This window comes from Microtus ochrogaster, chromosome 10 (genome assembly GCF_000317375.1).
Source record: "Microtus ochrogaster isolate Prairie Vole_2 chromosome 10, MicOch1.0, whole genome shotgun sequence".
Taxonomy (NCBI): domain Eukaryota; kingdom Metazoa; phylum Chordata; class Mammalia; order Rodentia; family Cricetidae; genus Microtus; species Microtus ochrogaster.
The window spans coordinates 62,894,403-62,911,414 of NC_022016.1; the positions used below are offsets into that span (position 1 = coordinate 62,894,403).

Sequence of the window (17,012 nt, forward strand, 5' to 3'; positions counted from 1 at the left end):
ACACACACACACACACACACACACACACACACACACACACACACACACACACGAAGGTCCTGCTCGGCCTCACAGCACCCGCAGTTGCCACCCTGCCACCCATCCCCCATCTCGGCCACCTCCTCCTTTACTAGTCCTTTTAGGACAGGGGCCTTACCTACACTGCCTCCATTCCTCATTTCAGCCTGGGCCATGGGGAGTCCATCACCATGGAAATAGCTCCATCACTAGGGTCCCCCACAAGGCTGTCTCTAGCAGTCAGTACCCTGTTCCCTCCCTGAACCTCCAGGTAGTGTATGTACTACTATCTGAGCCTTCCCTCCATGGACAGCCTGCCCTTGGCCTCTAGGACTCCATTTGGCTTCGGGTATCATTCCTTTCGTGTCGCCTTTCTCAGACTCGCCCCCTTCTGGATGCTCTTTCCCTTTCTCTATTCTCCATCTCCCCAGGTAACCCCACCTAGTCAGAGAGTCAAACTGTATCCACACACTGACAAGTCCAGTGTGTCTATTCCAGCTCAGGCCTGCTCCTTTGAGAGCCAGGCTAAGGTGCTCATTGCCGATGCCTCCCTGAACATCCTCATGAGGATGAAGGACTGTGCTCTCACATTCACATGCTCCCCACTGGCCCCAGGGTCAGATCTCCTCTCTCCTAACTTGGTTCTTGTGTTCACCTCTGCCTGCCACGTGCCCAGACGTTATGGGGGCACACTCCAGGTAACCACATTTCATTTCAACCTTCCTTGTTCTCTCGGCAAGAGTCCCAAGGCTCCCACCCCATCCTTGCCATTGCTCTCACAGCTGGCCTCCGGAAAACACAACATTACCGTACAAGATCTTAGGGTAACATTGACCTAACACTAGATGTTCCTTTGCACTCTCAATATCCCAAGGTCTTCACTGTCTTGCTATCCACCAGTTTACTCCAAAATCCATGTCACATTCCCCAGGAGAGACGGAGTGATCAGACAGGAGGTCATCGAGCAAAAGAGGGCAAAGCTAGCATGGTCGGAGTGAGGGTTCAGATACCTCACTCACCAACCCTCAGGGAGGAGGAGGGAAGGGTCAGCTAAGCCCACTGCTGAAGGTCAGAAAAGACTGGAAGTGACCCTCGACCTCTGCAAGGTGCAGCTCACTGTTGACTTTGACAAAGCAGCTGGCATGGTAGGAGAGGCCCCAGGCTACCTGGGATGGGGCTGGGTAGGAAGGGGAAGGAGCTGGAGTGATCCAGAGTCAACAGCTCTGGGAGACTTTTGTTTTCTTTTTTAGATTTTTATTTTATATGTATGAGAAGTGTTTTGCCTGCATGTATGCACATATATCACCTGCAAGCCTGGTACCCGTAGAGGCCAGAAGGGGGCATCAGACACCCTGGAGCTGGAATTTTTGATGCTAGATGGTTGTGAGCCACCATGTGCTGGGAACCAAACCCAGGTTCTCTGGAAGGATAGCAGGTGCTCTAAACTGCTGAGCCATCTCTCCAACCCCAAGTTTCTTATTTTTATTTCATGTGTATATGTGTTTATGTATATATGTGCACCGTGTGCATGCCTGGTGCCTGAAGAGGCCAGAAGATTGGCATTGGATGCCCTGGAACTTACAGGCCATTGTGAGCCACCATGTGGAAAATGAACCCAGCAACAAGTGCTCCTAACTGCTGAGTCACCTCTCCACACCCGCTCCGGGAGGGTTATTTTTATTTATTTTTTAAACAAGGAATAAAACCTAGCTATCCAAGGAATGATTCTAGGGTGGAAACGAACTTGGGTGTGCTTATTTGAATGACGTGAGGTGCTGGCGGGTTGAGAGGGATAGGCAGGAGCTCTCCTTGGGAACAAAGGTTTTTCCCTGAGCATAGCATCTGGGTCCTTCTGACACAGGTCTATCGGTGAGGGGGTAGGTCTGTGAGCCTCCCTCCTCTAACCTTAGGGATTAGGGAGCTCAGCTCACAGTGAGACTGAGGTATCTCTTTCTTGTGTGTCAGTTCCAAGCTGAGGCTGGCTGTCCCTGCTCATGGCCAGCTCTCTGAGGACCTAACCTAATGGAGTGGGACTCCCTGAACCTCACTTATCACTTCCTCAGACCTCAGCACACACAGCCAACCTGGTCAGGGCATGGGCAGCCAGGTACTTCCTATCCATCCCAGGAGTTTCTTCTATGCCAGCCACAGGGCTGAGTTCCCAGCTTCCCTTGCAGCAAAGGCACTTGAGATAGAACAATGTGGTCATTACACTCAGGGAACAATATCACTCTATGTGTGCAAACACTGTTTCACAGAAAGCCCTTCCATAACATTAAGGCAAATGCAGGGTGCTGGATGTGATCAAGCACAGTGCCCGTGGGTGCTCCCAGACACGACCCAGAAAAGGCAGGCTTTGTTCAGATGTTGAAGTGGCTGGGAGCACAGAGAGGGGAGCAGGGGTCAGGAAGTCAGGGCAGTCTGTAGGACTGAACACTGTGTACAGAGCTCTGCCCTAGAACCAAGTCTAGAAGATACTTGAAATGGACTCTCAGAAATCAACCATAGTGTGCAAGCACAGGGCTTCGGTGGCTCACAAGACAGCGCTGGTGCTCAGTTTTGAAAGTCAGCTGGATTTGGCAAAGGGCAGGGTCCACAGGCAGCAGCAGGTGATGTAAATATGACAGGTTAGACTACTGGATTCTACAGGTAAGAGAGACAGAAGGCTAAAGAGGTAGAGCCAATGGAAAGATGCTCAGGGGCACTGACATGGGAGGCTGGAGGGCAGGATGCAGAAACAGAGGGATAAAGAAGCCATTCGGAGTCACTGACTACTTCACAGAGACTCCAGAATTTGGGGATTGATAGGAATCCAGGGAGAGGGTGTTGGGACCATTTGGAGTCCTGGCCTCCAGCTGCTCTTCCCTGCTGTGCTGTGTACTTGGCCTTCTGATTTGAGCCACTGAAAGCTGTGCCAAAGTTGTTTACCAGCTCTGCTTCCTGAGACGCGTTGCCTTGCCTTGAGGATCAGGGGATGAGGTTTTTACCTGTTGACCCAACTGACTGTGTTGGGTATATAAGCCTCTGTGGTGCTATTCAATAAAGGGCTTCTTTCCCAGTGACTAGAGGTGCGTGTCTCTGTTGTGCTGTCTCTGTGTCTCTGTGTCTTTCAATCTCCAGCCCCTTGCCCGAGGCTCACAAACTGAATGGTAGCACAAAGAGTGCAGTTGGGCGCTGTGTGCTACAAGAAGGTGCCTGAGGTGATGCTGAGGTTTGAGTGTGATGATTTCATCATCTGAAGTCTGCAGGTTGGGGGAGATGCTATGTCAGGTAGTTTGAACGAGAAGGGCCCCCATATTTGAATGTTTGGTTCCCAGTTGGGGGACTGTTAGGAAGGATAAGGAGGTGTGGACTTATTGGAGGAGGTGTGTCATTGGAGGTGGGCCCTGAGGTTTTAAAGCCCCACCCAGGCCTAATCCATTCTCCCTCTCTCCCTCCCTTCTTTCCCCCCCTCTGCCTGATGGCTGGGGATAAGATGTGAGCTCTCAGATACTGTTCCAGCACCATGCTTCCTGCCTGCTGCCATGACGGTCGTGGACTTACCCTCTGAAACTGAGAACAAGTACCCAGTCCAATGCTTTGTTCTATAAACTACCTTGGTCATGGTCTATTTACAGCATTAGGAACGTAATTAAGACACTATGAAAGGGAAGCATGAGGCTCGCTTGGCTGAGCTGAGGTTGAGGAGCTGTAGGTCTCCTAGGTGAAGATGCCAGAGGCATCCAAAGCCAGATTCAGGAGCTTAGGAGTGGGGGCCCAGCGCTGGTCCTAGATGCAGCAGCAACAGTGATGAGAGGCTTGAAGTCAAAGAGTTGGATGATATCGACACTGGAGACAATCTTGGCCGGAATGAGTCTCAGTGGTTACCTGGAGACTTCTGACCAGCCTACCTTGTATATAAGATGTCTGTCACACCGTCCTGTCCATGCCACCCAGCCTGACCCTGCAGCTCTGGGAAGTCCTCTGTGATTGCTGTGGACAGCTCAGCTCTTCACAGCCCTACCCTGGCAACAGGCTTTGTATTGCTGTCTTGAGCTGGTCCACAGGTACGTTAGGTATTTGTTTGACTACAGTTTGACTAAGTGGGCCTGCTATAACTTCTAGCCCAAAGCATCTACAAGGCAGGGATTAAGTCTATCCTCCGTGATGTATCACATAATCGATCAACTGCCAGATGAAAGGTTAAGCAGAAGGGTGAGGGATGTGGCTGGTGATCCAAAGACTCGATGAAGCTGGACACACACAGAACCCCTCGTTTGGTGCTTGGCTTTTTAGCTCATCCTGTGAACAGGCTCAGTCTGCACCTACTGGATGCCACGGAGAAAACTAACCAGGAGCAGCTGCATGGAAAACAGACCAGAGTTCCACCAGTGCTGCTGGCTGAACGTTCTAGTTCTCTTCAGGCACAGAGATGACCGAGATTGCTCCTCTCCACAGCTCTCTGGAGTCAGTGGATGAGAGCCGAGAGCCCAGGAGGGGGCATTAGCAGTCAGCACACAGTGCACTGCCCTGCCTTCCGTCCTCTCTGGACTTTTGCTGGGCTCAGTGAGCAGGCCTCATTGCAGACCCTTCTCCAGTATGTGTTGTGGCGAAACAAGGTGTTGCAAGGATTAAGAAAAGAAAGAGAAGAAAGCACCAAGGCTAAGAAAAGAAACCAGTATGAACAGATGATGGGTCTTAAGTATGTTTTCAGGTTCCTGTGATTAAGTCACTCTTGGTGACAGGTGAGACTCGGTCAGTTCTGGTCCCATCCATGAGATGCTGGAGGTGTCCCAGATATGTCTCCTTTTCCACATTAGCAAATATTCTTAGAGGGTAACACTCACCCTGTGGAAGGAGAGAGTTCACCAGAAGCAGGGGTAGGAGGCACAGTAGAGCCAGCATAGGGAATTGGTGATGGGGGGCGTGGGATGGGTGGGTAGCTGAGCTAAGGGTGGAAAGGACTTGATTGCTTATATCAGGTGACTAGTTGGAGGAGTGAGGATGACATTTATCCTAGCCAAGAGCACAGAGAAGTGCCTCAGATGGAGACCAAGATCTAGACACAGTCAAGGGACCCATCAGTGTCTATGTGATCAGTTTGTGGGAACCACATCTTTCCTTGGCCTCATGGAGCTTATGACATTGGCATGAGCCTGCATGTCATCCTCTTCACAGAAAGGGATGATGACACTGGAGATGTGGGTGTGGGGATGTCCGAGTGGGACAGAGGTATGTGGACCTGCTACTTGGAGAAAGGGTGACAGTCTTTGAAAGAGGGAGACTCTGAAACAGTGGGCAGGGCTTAGTGACACCCTGCATGGGACACAAGGAGGATGACAACATTGACAGGGCTTAGGAAGGGCGTAGGGGACTCGGGTGATAGTTCATCTTTCAGATGGAGGTTGAGGTGTTCATTAAATAGCTAGATGGCAGGGGGTGACACTTGCTGTGTCCAAGGATTCAGGCTTCTTCAGGAACACAGCAGCATTGGGGTGAGGAGTTGTGATTCAGAACCAGACCTCCCTCTGGAGGAGAATGCCTCTGGGCACACACAGAATGCCCTAAAGGGAAAATATTCTTGACACCACCAAATACAACATAGCTTCTTAGATCCCAGGCAGTCCTGGAACACCAGGAAGAAGGCACAGCCACCCCTCCTGGAGCTTGGGACCTGGTGACATGAGAGCACACAGCCACATGAGGGCGCTCTAACCAAATGGCAGGCACAGAAAGGAAAAAGGGCAGAGCTCGGAAGCACCTCTGGTCCTTTGGCATTGTGGGTGTGTTCAGGGATGTTCACCATCTCCTGACCCTGTCCTTGTTAAAACCACTTCCTGCTCCGGGGAGCCCTTCTCGCCACTACAAAAGGCCAAACTGGGAAGCAGAGCAGTTTAGTTCTCCATTTCCACTTCCCCAAAGACTCCTACACCTGTCACCGCGTGACCCCATGAATCAGTCACTTGCAGGTGCTGGAGAACAAGAGTCCTCAGTGACAGCTCATGCAGTCGGAGGCGCATGGAGATGGGGATTGTATAGACTTGGTATCACCCTGATGACGACAGGGACACAGACATAGGACCCTAAGACAGACACCGTGGTACCTGCTCACAAACACGTGGCCACACAGAACATAAAGCGTACAACAAACTTTCACAAAAAGTACATCTGAGACCAGGTTGCCCTTTCTGGAGCCTGGGGCGTGTGAGGGTCAGGTACAGTGGGGACGTGTCCCAGACTAGCAAGCCCCAAGGCCTGTAACTCAGCAGGTTCTCAAATGAAACACCACAGGAAAACAGCCAAAGATGAGACTCCAAACACAGGCAATGAGTCCTGGGCCTGCCAGCAGACAGGGCGGGGAAGAGCGTGAAAGGTGTGTGTCATGACTCTTTGGCACCATGGAGAATGGGATGTGACCAGGGTGGCCTGGGCAGGACAGAGGCAATACACCCTAAAGGAAACAGTAGTCCAGACTGTAGCTGGGGACTTGACAACACCTCCATGCTGGACTGAGAACCTGGACAGAATCTGTGGACACGGGGCTAGAGAAAGACCGTGGCTCCTTCAGCTTCCCACCAAGGATCCCTGCAAAACAGATGGCTTGGGAGTCCCACAATGCTGAGAGGCACTGTGGGAACCACAGGCACCCATGAGCACTGCAAGGCCAGGAGCCGCTAGCCACCTCTGTGTGCAGGTGGTGGGAGCTCTCCATACAGGAAGCCAACTGCAGACAAGGCATGAACCTTACCCTCCTTCGAAGATCTTGACCCTCGCCGGCTCTCCTCTCTTGGAAGCAGGAGCACCCTCCTCTGCCTTCCCTTGCTTCTCTTCCTTCTCCACTCTAGCTGGGTCTTTCTGGCTCTCCGGGGAAAGCAGTGACGGGAGCTGCACCTGGAGAGGGGGACAAAACCAAGATCGGTTAACCTTGCATTCTGGGTCAAGTGCAAAATCACACCTGCCCACATGGCCTTCTGCTTTCCACCCAGTTCCCCTCCATAGATGCAAGGACTGGCCACAAGAGATGAAGTCTCCTCCAAGCTGTATTTTGACCTCCCCCTCTTCCCACAATCCCTTTCCTTCTGAGAGGCGCAGTGGGTCTTGGTGTTATGTGCTGGCCTTGGGGCCTATGGGGATATGTCTCTTCACCTTGGTCACCTTAGCACTCAGAATAGCAATCAAAAAGACAAATAATGCTGAAGAAATAAGTAAAGGCTTGGCCCTTTCTCACAGGTTAGTGCCAAAGCAGCTGACTAGGTTAAGCAAAGCACAGGTCTCCAGTTTCCAGCACTAGTTCACCCAAGCCAGCACCAAAGACCAGGAACTACAGACCCTCAGCACACAGAACCAGGCTGAGGGATCAAGGTATCCACTCTCGGTAGAGCAAATGGACCTCAGTGAGACCTCACTCTGTAGGGAGGGCTGACAATGTACTTCTCAGCATTGTCCAGTGTCCCGAGACTACACTCTCTAAATCTGAGGTGGGGGAAGGTACACCTTTACATAGGGTGCCGGCCCCCAGTGAAAGGATACCTGGCTGGGAACGAGGGGAAGTAAGTTCCAGGGCCAAACGGATCCCAGCTAAGCCAGGTTTCCCAATGCTTAGATAAAGGACTTTCAGAGTGGCTAGGGGGAAGACAGCAGCTACAGGGTGACGGCCATCAGTCGAGTTTGCAGAAGAACAGGAACGATAGCCAGGCACAGGTTGGGTGGTGCTGGGGGTGGGAGTGATCCTCCCATCACTGCAGGCATGCAAGTGAAGGGGAGGTGGCTTGTAGCAAGGCCTCCGTTTGCAGATCATGCAGTTATGTTAATGTGTGATATTTGTGGACTTTGGGCAGAAAATCTTGAATGAGATTGACAACTCCAAGGAAGTGACTGCAGGTGTTAGCTCATTTTAGGAAAGTAGCAGGATGAAGAAACGACTGTCAAACTCAGAGACAAAAGTCCAACACTCCTTTTGTCTTTTATGCAGTTGACACCTCTCATCAGGCATCAGGGAGGGGGAACAGCTCAGACATGATTCAAAGGCTTTAGGAGTAAGCGCTGGTTCTGCGTCTGATCTTTGCCATTTACTGTGTGGCCCCATGCAAGTTACTTAGCCTCTCTGAACTTTGATCTCTTTCCCTACTGTACCCTAGTTAGGTGTTATGAGAATGAAAGTAAAGTTTAGTACAGTATCTGGCACACAGCAGGCACCCCAAAAGTTTTGTGTATAATTACGCTAGCATCTTGGCAGTAGCCACAGTTTATGGTAGTTACAGCAAAAGTGGAAATTCTGCTCAGAGATGTCTGTGCACTGACAAAGACATCAGAGAATAAATTTAGAAAACAGTTTGTGAAGAATATCCAGGGCACCTCTGATTGAACTCTCACCCTCACGATGAAGGCAGAAAGTAGGATCGTTCAGGAAGCTGCAGACCCAGGTCTGCTCCCAGGGCTATGATGGAGTTAGGGTTCCAGTTTCTGTGTGGTATTTGGTCAAAGCACCTGGCTAGGATGGTTTCTTGTGAACATCATGCGTCATTGAATTTGCAATTACCTTTCAAAAGTTTCATTCCTCCAGTAACTAAAACATGAAATAGATTAACTCTTTGCAGCCAGATAAGTCTGGGTTCAAATTCTGGATTTGTCAAACGTTTGCCCCAGATTCTTGACCACTTTCAGCCTCTGACCCCAGATTCCCTCATCTGTAGAATGGAAGTGATGCTGCTCTCCAGGGTGAGGTGAGCAGTGTCTGGGGCCCAGGGGCCCAGGGTCCAGTACGGGGCTTGGCACCAAACAAGCCCACAGGTCACTCCACAAATTCCAGGTCTGGTTTGAATGCGAAAGGTCCTCATATCAGGCAGTGATGTTGTTTGGGCAGGTTGTTCAACCTTTGAGGTAGACCCTCACTGGAGGATGTAGGTGGCTGTGGAGAAGACCTTGAGGAATTTATAGCCTGGCTCTATTTCTTATACATCCTCTGCTTTCTGAGCATGGAGGCAATGCAACCATCCAGCTTCCATATGCCTTTCCTGCCATGGTGAATTGTATCATCCTGAAACAATGAACCCGAATAGATCTTTTTCTCTTTTAAACTGCTTGTGTAGGGATATTTTGTCACCCTAGGCCAGCACAGATCGCAGCCTAGCCTTGCCTGTATAAAGTGTTGTGTTCTTATGCAAATTGAAATTGGTGAATTTCAAAGTTGTTAAATTAGTTGGGAAACTTTATTGCATAGCTCTTGAAGTAGTCTACATCAGAGGCAATGAAGGAATAAATATGAGCTGCTACTCTGTAACACAGATGGCTCAAACTGTGAGTGACACTGCCTCCTGCGGGTGGAGAGGTGTACTGCAGTCCAATTCTATGTACCATCCTACAGAAAAGGGACTATTTCAGGAGTGGTTTGTGTCAAATGTGGAAATGGGATGATTTTAAGAGGTAGTAGAGAATAAAAACAGTAGATACAGATAAAATAAAAAAATTGAAAGAGAATAGTAGGGCAAGGAAGAACCCCATGGGAAAGGGCTAGAATATAGTTCTACCATTGGCAAAAGCATCCCACCAATAAAATTTCCCAACTACGTCCTTTGGAGAATTGCTCTTTACCTTGCTGAGACTGAACTTTTTATTTTACATTAGAAGCTTGTGGGAAGGTAGGGAGACTTTGCTGATAACATTATTCCAATTATGTTAGGAACATGAGAACAGAGAAACTCAATGAATATGTTTTTCTTATAAAGTTTTAACTCCCAGAGAGAAAAATCTGCTCCTCCACACCAAGCTGATTTCAATTCTACAAATTTAGAATGAAGACAATGTGACTTTAAAAGCTCAGCACAAGTTTTGGCATTTGAAGACTAGACCAAGAATGAACTTACCTCTGTCATACGGGGCTTTCGGGAACTGGATGGCACCAGCCTTCCTGCCTCAGGATGTGGAGCTGTGGCCATGGTGTATGTCTCTTTGCTCACTTTCTGCTTAGATCTCAGAAGGGACAAAGCAGCTTTAGTGGGAACCCCTGGAAGGTTGGGGTTGTACAAACTTATGCACCAACCAGCGTAAACAGAGGACCTCCTATCTGCATGCTGGATGTGATTTGGCTTAATGTAGTTTAAATAGCACCAACTGACATTAGTGGTCGTGTGGAGGCTGGGGAACTGCAGTACCTTCTTTGAGTCTGTACCTTCTTGCAATTTGGCTGGTTTCAGGGAAGTATCTGACAGAGGCAGAGAGCAAGGGGGTGCCAGGGGAGGGAGGTCAGGCTGTTCCTTTGGATCTTCTTTCTTTATACTCAGTGGAGGCACTCCTCTCCGGTGAGCTTTGCTAGATGGTTGAGCATATTCCTTCAAAGCTTCTGAGCCTGGGGCTGCCCCATGGGGCAATGTGGGATGAGAGAGGGGAGAAAGCTCTTTTGGGTCAGATGGATCTGAAGGCAAACTGGACAGTGTTTCTGCCTCCCTCCTGTTCTGGCCTTGGCTGCCCACATAGGGCTTCTCTGTCCTCTGCCTGTCCTCTGAACCGGTCAGCACCACACTGCACGTGCTCACCAGCTCCAGTTTTTCATCTGCCTTGGAAGCCTCCTCCTCCTTTACCCTTTTCTGCTGCTGGGTTTCCATGGTAAGTTCAAGACTGCCAGCTGGAGAGAGGACACGCTTGCTTCCCCCGGCTGTGGATGAGCACCCCTCCAGGCTCAGAATGCCCTCGGAGGACACTGAGGTGCCTTTCCTTCCAGGCACTCTCAGATAGGGTGTCTGGAAGCCTCTGCTTTGCTCCTTGCTCGTGCTAGATGGCCCAGGCCCAGCTTCGTAGACATCAGTTCCACACACAGTCATCCCTTTGGAAGGTGGCTCCTCATACTTGGTAAGAGCCATACTTGCTGAGCTTCCTTGAGACTGGGTGACCAAGATCTGAGACAAGGTGGTGTACATGGCACTCCCATAGGATGGCATGTGGGTCTGGATGCGGACGGGAACAACCAGTGACACCATAGCATCTGGACAGGCAGGCAGGGCCAATGTTGGGGCTGATGTGGGAGCTGGGGAGGTAGCTGGAGGAGTCACAGGGGGCAGCTGGATGGAACTGCTGTATTCTGTGCCGCTGGAGGGGCCAGAAGGTCCGGTTGCTAGAGGGGCCAAGCTGGTTTTGATTGGGGGCAAGTGGCTTTCTATTTCACTGGGAAGCTGCAATGCAAACTGGGATTGCAGAGGCAGAAAATACCCAGAGAGGGTTGAGGAGGCAGGGCATGGCATGGGGAGGAAGGAAGGGGGCTGCCGGAACGGGATATCTGCAGGGTGAGGCAGGAGCTGGGGGAGATGGAGCTGGCTGGGGTGTAGCACGGTAGGCTGCAGAGGAAGTGGTGGGGCTTGGAACAAGGAAGGTGGGAGTGGGGGCATGGAGTATGGAGAGGAGAGGAGGCCAGCCATTGCTTGAGTGGGGAAGAACTCAGAGGACTGCTCTTGCTCCTGAGGCAAGAGGTGCTGAAAGGAGAAGAGGGAGACTGGTGGGGGCAACTGGGTGCCAGGAGGTCGGAACACTTGCAGGGCTTCTGTGTAGGGTGGGTTTGACCCCAGTGGGGGCCTCTCTTGCATTTGGCTCTTGCCTCCTGAGGGCCCACCTTGTGTGGTAGCCATGGAGATCTGGGGCATGGAGCTTTTGGTGGAAGGCTTGCTGGCTGAGGGCTCCTCACTGCTCTCTTGTTTGCCCTTGGGGGTAACCTCCAGCTCTGCTTCCAGAGGTCTGTTGAGGGAGGCCTGTCTCACCAGGAAGCATTTTCTTCTTTCTGGCGGGGCGGTTTGGGGTGGCGGAGCTGCAGGCACCGCTACAGATGGTCCTGTCGGGGACAAGCTGCCATAGTCAAAGGATTTGCTTCGGGTCTCAGTCATGTGTGAGGAATGGGGCACGTTGGGGCTCTGCTCTGAGGCCGACCTTCGCATCTCTCGGGCATGCGGGTGGTGGCTGGGGACAGTCAGCATGTGGGTGCCCAAGGGTTTGGAACGTGTGTCTAATGAGGGCCCAGGGGTTTCAGCTTTTCCGTGATCCTCTCTATCAAATGAAGCCGAGCGGCTAGAGCCACTCAGAGAGATGCTGCTCTCCTGGCTTGGGCTTCGAGACAGGGGCACAGAAGATTCGAAGCTGGACTCCCCTGAGGACTGTGCCATCTCGGCTAAGCGGAGTCTCTTTTTCTTGGGTGGCAGCTTCTCTGCTGGGAGCTGTGCCAGCGTCTGGCTACGCTGGGGCCACTGGAATTCCTCTGTCTTCTCGGACTCTTTTGGGGGTGGCTCAGGCTCTGTGTCTGGCCTGTCAGGCTCTTCTGTTACCAGGATCTCTGGAACTTGAATGTTGGGCTGGCGGACCAACCTCGGCTGCAGGGAGTGAGCCGAGCGTCCATGTGGGGCATGTGGGGCAGGTGGCGGGGATGAGAACTGGGCAAGGGGCTTGTCTTCTTCCAGGCTGCTTGGCTGCTCCAGTGGGTCAGATTTCTCAAAGGAGCTGGTGTGCTGGATGACAGAAATTTCTTTGGACATTGTTCTCCTCTCCTTCCCTGGTTCTGATCCAGTCCCTGGCTTGGGAGTCCTTGGCTGGAAGCTCGTGGGTCCCTCTAACGAGGGAACTGATTTGCTTGGTTCTGCTGGTGACTTGGTGGACTCCAGGGGAGGGTGACGAGCTGGGTCTGATGGGCCAGGGCTGCCAAAGGCAGGTGGCTCTTCCTCATCCCCAAGGCTCTTCTCCTTCCGTCTTTTTCTCAGTGGAGTGAGTTCCAGGGTGGCCCCCAGTTTGTAATGCATCATCTGGGACCAAGGCTCAGGCTCAGCCTGAGTCTTCTCAACCTCGTGAGCACCTACAGAGTGGGCTTTTGTGATCTGGAGCTCAGAGCAGTAGTACTTCTTATGGGCTTCGTAATTCTCTCTCTTTTTGTACCGAGCACCACAGATGGTACATTCATAGCTCACGCCTTTCGTTTTCAACCCTTTCTTGGTCTTTTTGGTAAGGTCGCTTTCCTTGGATTCTGGTTCATCAGAGGGCTTGGAGGTGGGGTCTTTGCTGCTGGGTCCAGGCTCCTCGGCACTGTACTCACTTCCCAAAGGTAGTTCAATGGCTGGCTGGCGTTTCAGCATCCGTGGGTGGGAGGTAAACATGGGACTGCTGCGAGTGGGGGCTTCGGGGTCAGCAATGTGGTCATCGAAGGAGTAGCTCCCACGGAAGGTGTGGTGGGGGGTGCTGATGGTGCAGGCGGCAGAAGGCATTGAGTGGCTTCTCAGGAGAGGCACGGGGTGCGTGGAGCTGGGCGGGTGCTGGAGGCTCAGCAGCGATTGTTCCAGCTTCGTCTTTTCCCCATGGGACGATAGTGACTCCCGGTAGAGGCTGGATTTCGGAGACTCCACGCTGCTGCGCCTGGTCAGAGAACTTCTCCTGGGCTTCACACTGTCAATCTCGCTGGTGTCCACTACGGCCTCATTGATGGTGATGAGCTTGGTGATGTGTTCAATCACCTGTGTCCGGGGTACAGACAAAGGCACCAAGCTGGGCTTGTCTTCAGCAGACAGGGGCAGGAGGGGCTGGGTGGAGGAGGATGCCAGCATGGAGGTCCGCTGTCCAATCCGCCCACACTTGCCGAAGATGATCTCCGCATAGGATTTGGCATTGGTGTTGGGGGGGCTGACCTGCTGCTCAGCGCTCTCTGAGCGTGAGAAATACCCCGACTCTGTGCTGCCTTTGCTCCCTGGACTCAGGAACGTCTGCTCCTCGATCAGCTTCTTCCTCTCGCTCAGGCGGAGTGCCAGCTTCTGCTTGATCGTGTGTGTGTCTTCCGGTTTATGGGTCAGGGGATGCTCTGATGAGGTTTCTGCAAATGGGGTGGGGTCTTCCAACGATGGTGCAGAGCTTGACTGGGACAGGGAGCAGCGTTCCTGGCTGGAACTCTGGCTCCCAGAGCTGTATAAGCCACTTGAGAGCAGGGGATGCTTAGGTTTGGGGAGAACCTCTGTGGGGGGACCTGACGTGGTACCAGTTTCCTCCTCGGAGTCTGTGCTTTCTCCTTCGGTGGGCTCCTCAAACTCTTCCCCAGGGATCCTCTCCATCTCCAGCCCAGGGGGGTACATCTCACTGCTGGAGCCGGAAGCCAGTCCGGCTTTGATGCGGTGGGCATGGGACTTCCTGTGCTTATAGAGGTTACTCTTGGTTTTGAAGGAGAAGCCACAGGGGCCGCAGGGATAGGGTCTCTCACCTGTGTGTGAGCGAATGTGCTTCTGGAGCACACTGGGCTTGGCACAGGGCCGGCTGCAGTACTGGCAGATATACTTCCCTGGCTTCTGTGGTTTCCTCTCTTTCTTGTGTGCCTCTTCTGTGGGCTTCAGGGAGACCTGGGAGGGACGGGGCACAAAGACCTGAGGGATGCCAGGCAGGTCCTCGGGAGGAAGAATGGAAGCATGGGATGGGAGGAGCTGACCCTGTGGATGCAGCCCAGGGGCCACAAAGGAGCCTGAGGGTCCAGGTCTCATGGGGTCAACCAGCTGCCACGTGGACCCCTCTAGGAGATGCTCTGGTTTGCCCGGGGACATGAATGCTGGTGTCAGAGGGTGCTGTGGAAGCTGTGAGATGTGGACCGAGGCCTCAGTGGAGGGCCTCCGGGGAGGCTTCTTCTCCTGAGAGCCTTCTCTAAGAACCACCGCGGGGCCCGAGAAAGGCTGGGGGGATAGGAGCTCCTGGGTGGCACTCTCTGAGGGAGCAGCGGTGCCACTGCCTGGATACGGGGCGCTGGAAGGAACACTCGTCTGAATAGCCTCTCCTTTGGTCAGCCGCTTCCGGGGACTTCCGTCAGCCTTCTTGGTGCCCTTGACGCTTTGTTCAGGATCCATGACCTTTCCAGACTTCAGATACTACTCAGAGAGTTTGCGGTGGGTCACATTTATGAATAATCCAAGTGTCCCGAGGTGTCTAGCTTTGGCCACATTGGTCAAGAGCTGTGGAAGTCAACCCCACGATGGATTTGGGGGGCTGGGCTTTTTATTTCTCCAAGTGTCAGTGGCTGCGAGTGGACTCAGCAGGTCCCGGGGTCCACACTGTTCATACTGGTGTGGCATGACCCCCTACTCTGCAGACAGGAAGCGCACTGGCATTTTCTGCCTGAGTGTCTGTCTTGAAAACGGCATGAAGGATGTCAGTATTGCCATTGAGTGGGTTTGATTGGCAGTGACAAGTGGCCCCCACAAGTCCCCTGTGTGCTATGTGAACAGCTGAAGGTTGGAGACATGTGTCCTGTCATCTCCAGTCCTGGCTGGAGAGATGCCACACTGGATGCAGTTCTGCTCTGGCCTCTTCTCCTCTTGAGTTCTGGACTGGAGATGAACAGCCTCGGAGGAGAAATCACGATCTTCTGTGGGGAAAAATACACACAACAAAGGAAAGAGATTTACTGAGGTTGTCCACAGACCGGGCAAATAAAGTGCAGGGTTAAGGCTGGCTAAGATCCCCTAAAGATTAGAGACATTCCAGCAGGATATAGCACCCCCAGTTCCCACAGTGCATCCCTGCCTCCACAGAGCCAGTACTTCTGATATTGGTCTTGTGGGGTTCCTGGGGGCTAGAGGCTGGCCCCCCTCATCCCTGCCCTCCGGCCCAGGCGCAGTGTGTCTGGGCTTGCCATGCCTCTGATGTGAATCTGGAATAAGGGTAACAGCAGGTGCTGCCTGAACTGCTTCTGTGGCCTGCAGCAGAGTAACACGAGGAACCGGACAAGGATGCTTCTGAGTGGATAGAGGGATGGTGCTGGAGGGGAGGGGCAGAGGAAGAGCCTGAGGGTGATGGGATGAGCTTCCAAGGTAGGATTGCTAACCATCAGTCTCCCTGGCCTAGATCCACATATCCTTGAGAAAACTCTATCTCGTGTTTATGGGCAAAGCAGCTAAGGATAGAACATAACCCATGGTGGCAACTCAATCTGGCGGTGACCAGCAGATTGATTCAAACACTCCCCCAGGAAATGGGGAATCTATTTATTTATTTTTGGATAGGGTTTCTCTGTATAGCCCTGGCTGTCCTGGAACTCACTCTATAGACCAGACTGGCCACAAGCTCAGAGATCTGCCTACCCCTGCCTCCCAAGTGCTGGAATTAAAGGTGTGACACCATCTCCCAGCACTCTGAAGCCTTTTCCTGTCCCCCAGTGTACCAAGGAAGCCCTAGGTACAGGTCAGAGTGGAGGTCCTTGCCATATCAGGAGGTAAATGGCCTGCTGGTCTGGGTGGACTTCCCAGGTGTGTGTGCTCTAGCTGAATGTCGGATAGACCAGCTTCCCTGGGTTCAGAAGAACTCTCAGAGTCCTTCCCTTCTGGGATGAAGTCGAACTTCAGAGCTACAGGTTGCTGTGACTTCATCTCACACACCCTCCTCTCTTTCCAGATGAGAAAACTGTGGTCCAGCCAGGGAAGGTGGCTCACCAAAGCCCTGACTCTTGTTTACTTGTTGCTTTTTGCTTTTGGTGATGCTGGGGATCAAGTCTAGGGCTCTGCACATACTAAGCAAGCACTGTTGACCACTGAGCCACATCCCAGCCCTTGATTTCTTTCTTTCTTCCTTTCTTTTTGAAACAAGATCTTGATATGTAGCTCAGGCTGGCCTTGAATTTACAATCCTTCTGCCTTAATTTCCAGAGTACAGGGATCTCTCTGTGCCCAGCAAGTTTTAGACTGTAAAAGACAGTGCCTCCAAGACAGAGTTTATCCCGGATACCTTTCTCCTGTGTTATCCAGCCCATCCTCCGGTCAGAATTTCTCTGCTTCTGTCTTCTGTAAGTGGACCCTGCCCCTGGCACCCTGAGCCAGCTTCCCTCCATCTACACACACTGCATTTCCACAGAGGATGAACAATTCCTCAAGGCTCAACTGCCTGTCAGATGGCGGGGGTCAGAGCCTGGTTTCTGCTGCGGGAGGCACCGGACTATCTTTTAGCTAAACATCACATCTTATAAGTCTACCCCTTTTGTGTTTTCCAAATCTCCATTTAGCAAAGAGTTTAAGGTAATTACAATAATC

General features: G+C 52.1%; 1 protein-coding gene across 3 annotated transcripts in view; it reads right to left on the bottom strand.

The window, feature by feature from the left end:
• The window catches only part of Hivep3 (human immunodeficiency virus type I enhancer binding protein 3), a 412,482-nt gene that overhangs the window by 25,504 nt on the left and 369,966 nt on the right, over positions 1–17,012 (bottom strand). For 2 of the 3 annotated variants that reach the window (XM_026782346.1, XM_005353329.3), the window contains 2 exons: positions 9,861–15,355; positions 6,746–6,888 (listed from right to left, as the gene is read on the bottom strand). In XM_026782346.1, the coding sequence (XP_026638147.1) occupies positions 6,746–6,888; positions 9,861–14,837 (5,120 nt within the window). In that variant the 5' untranslated portion in view covers positions 14,838–15,355. The remainder of the gene's footprint in view (positions 1–6,745; positions 6,889–9,860; positions 15,356–17,012) is intronic. The other variant, XM_026782347.1, reaches the window with a different exon arrangement.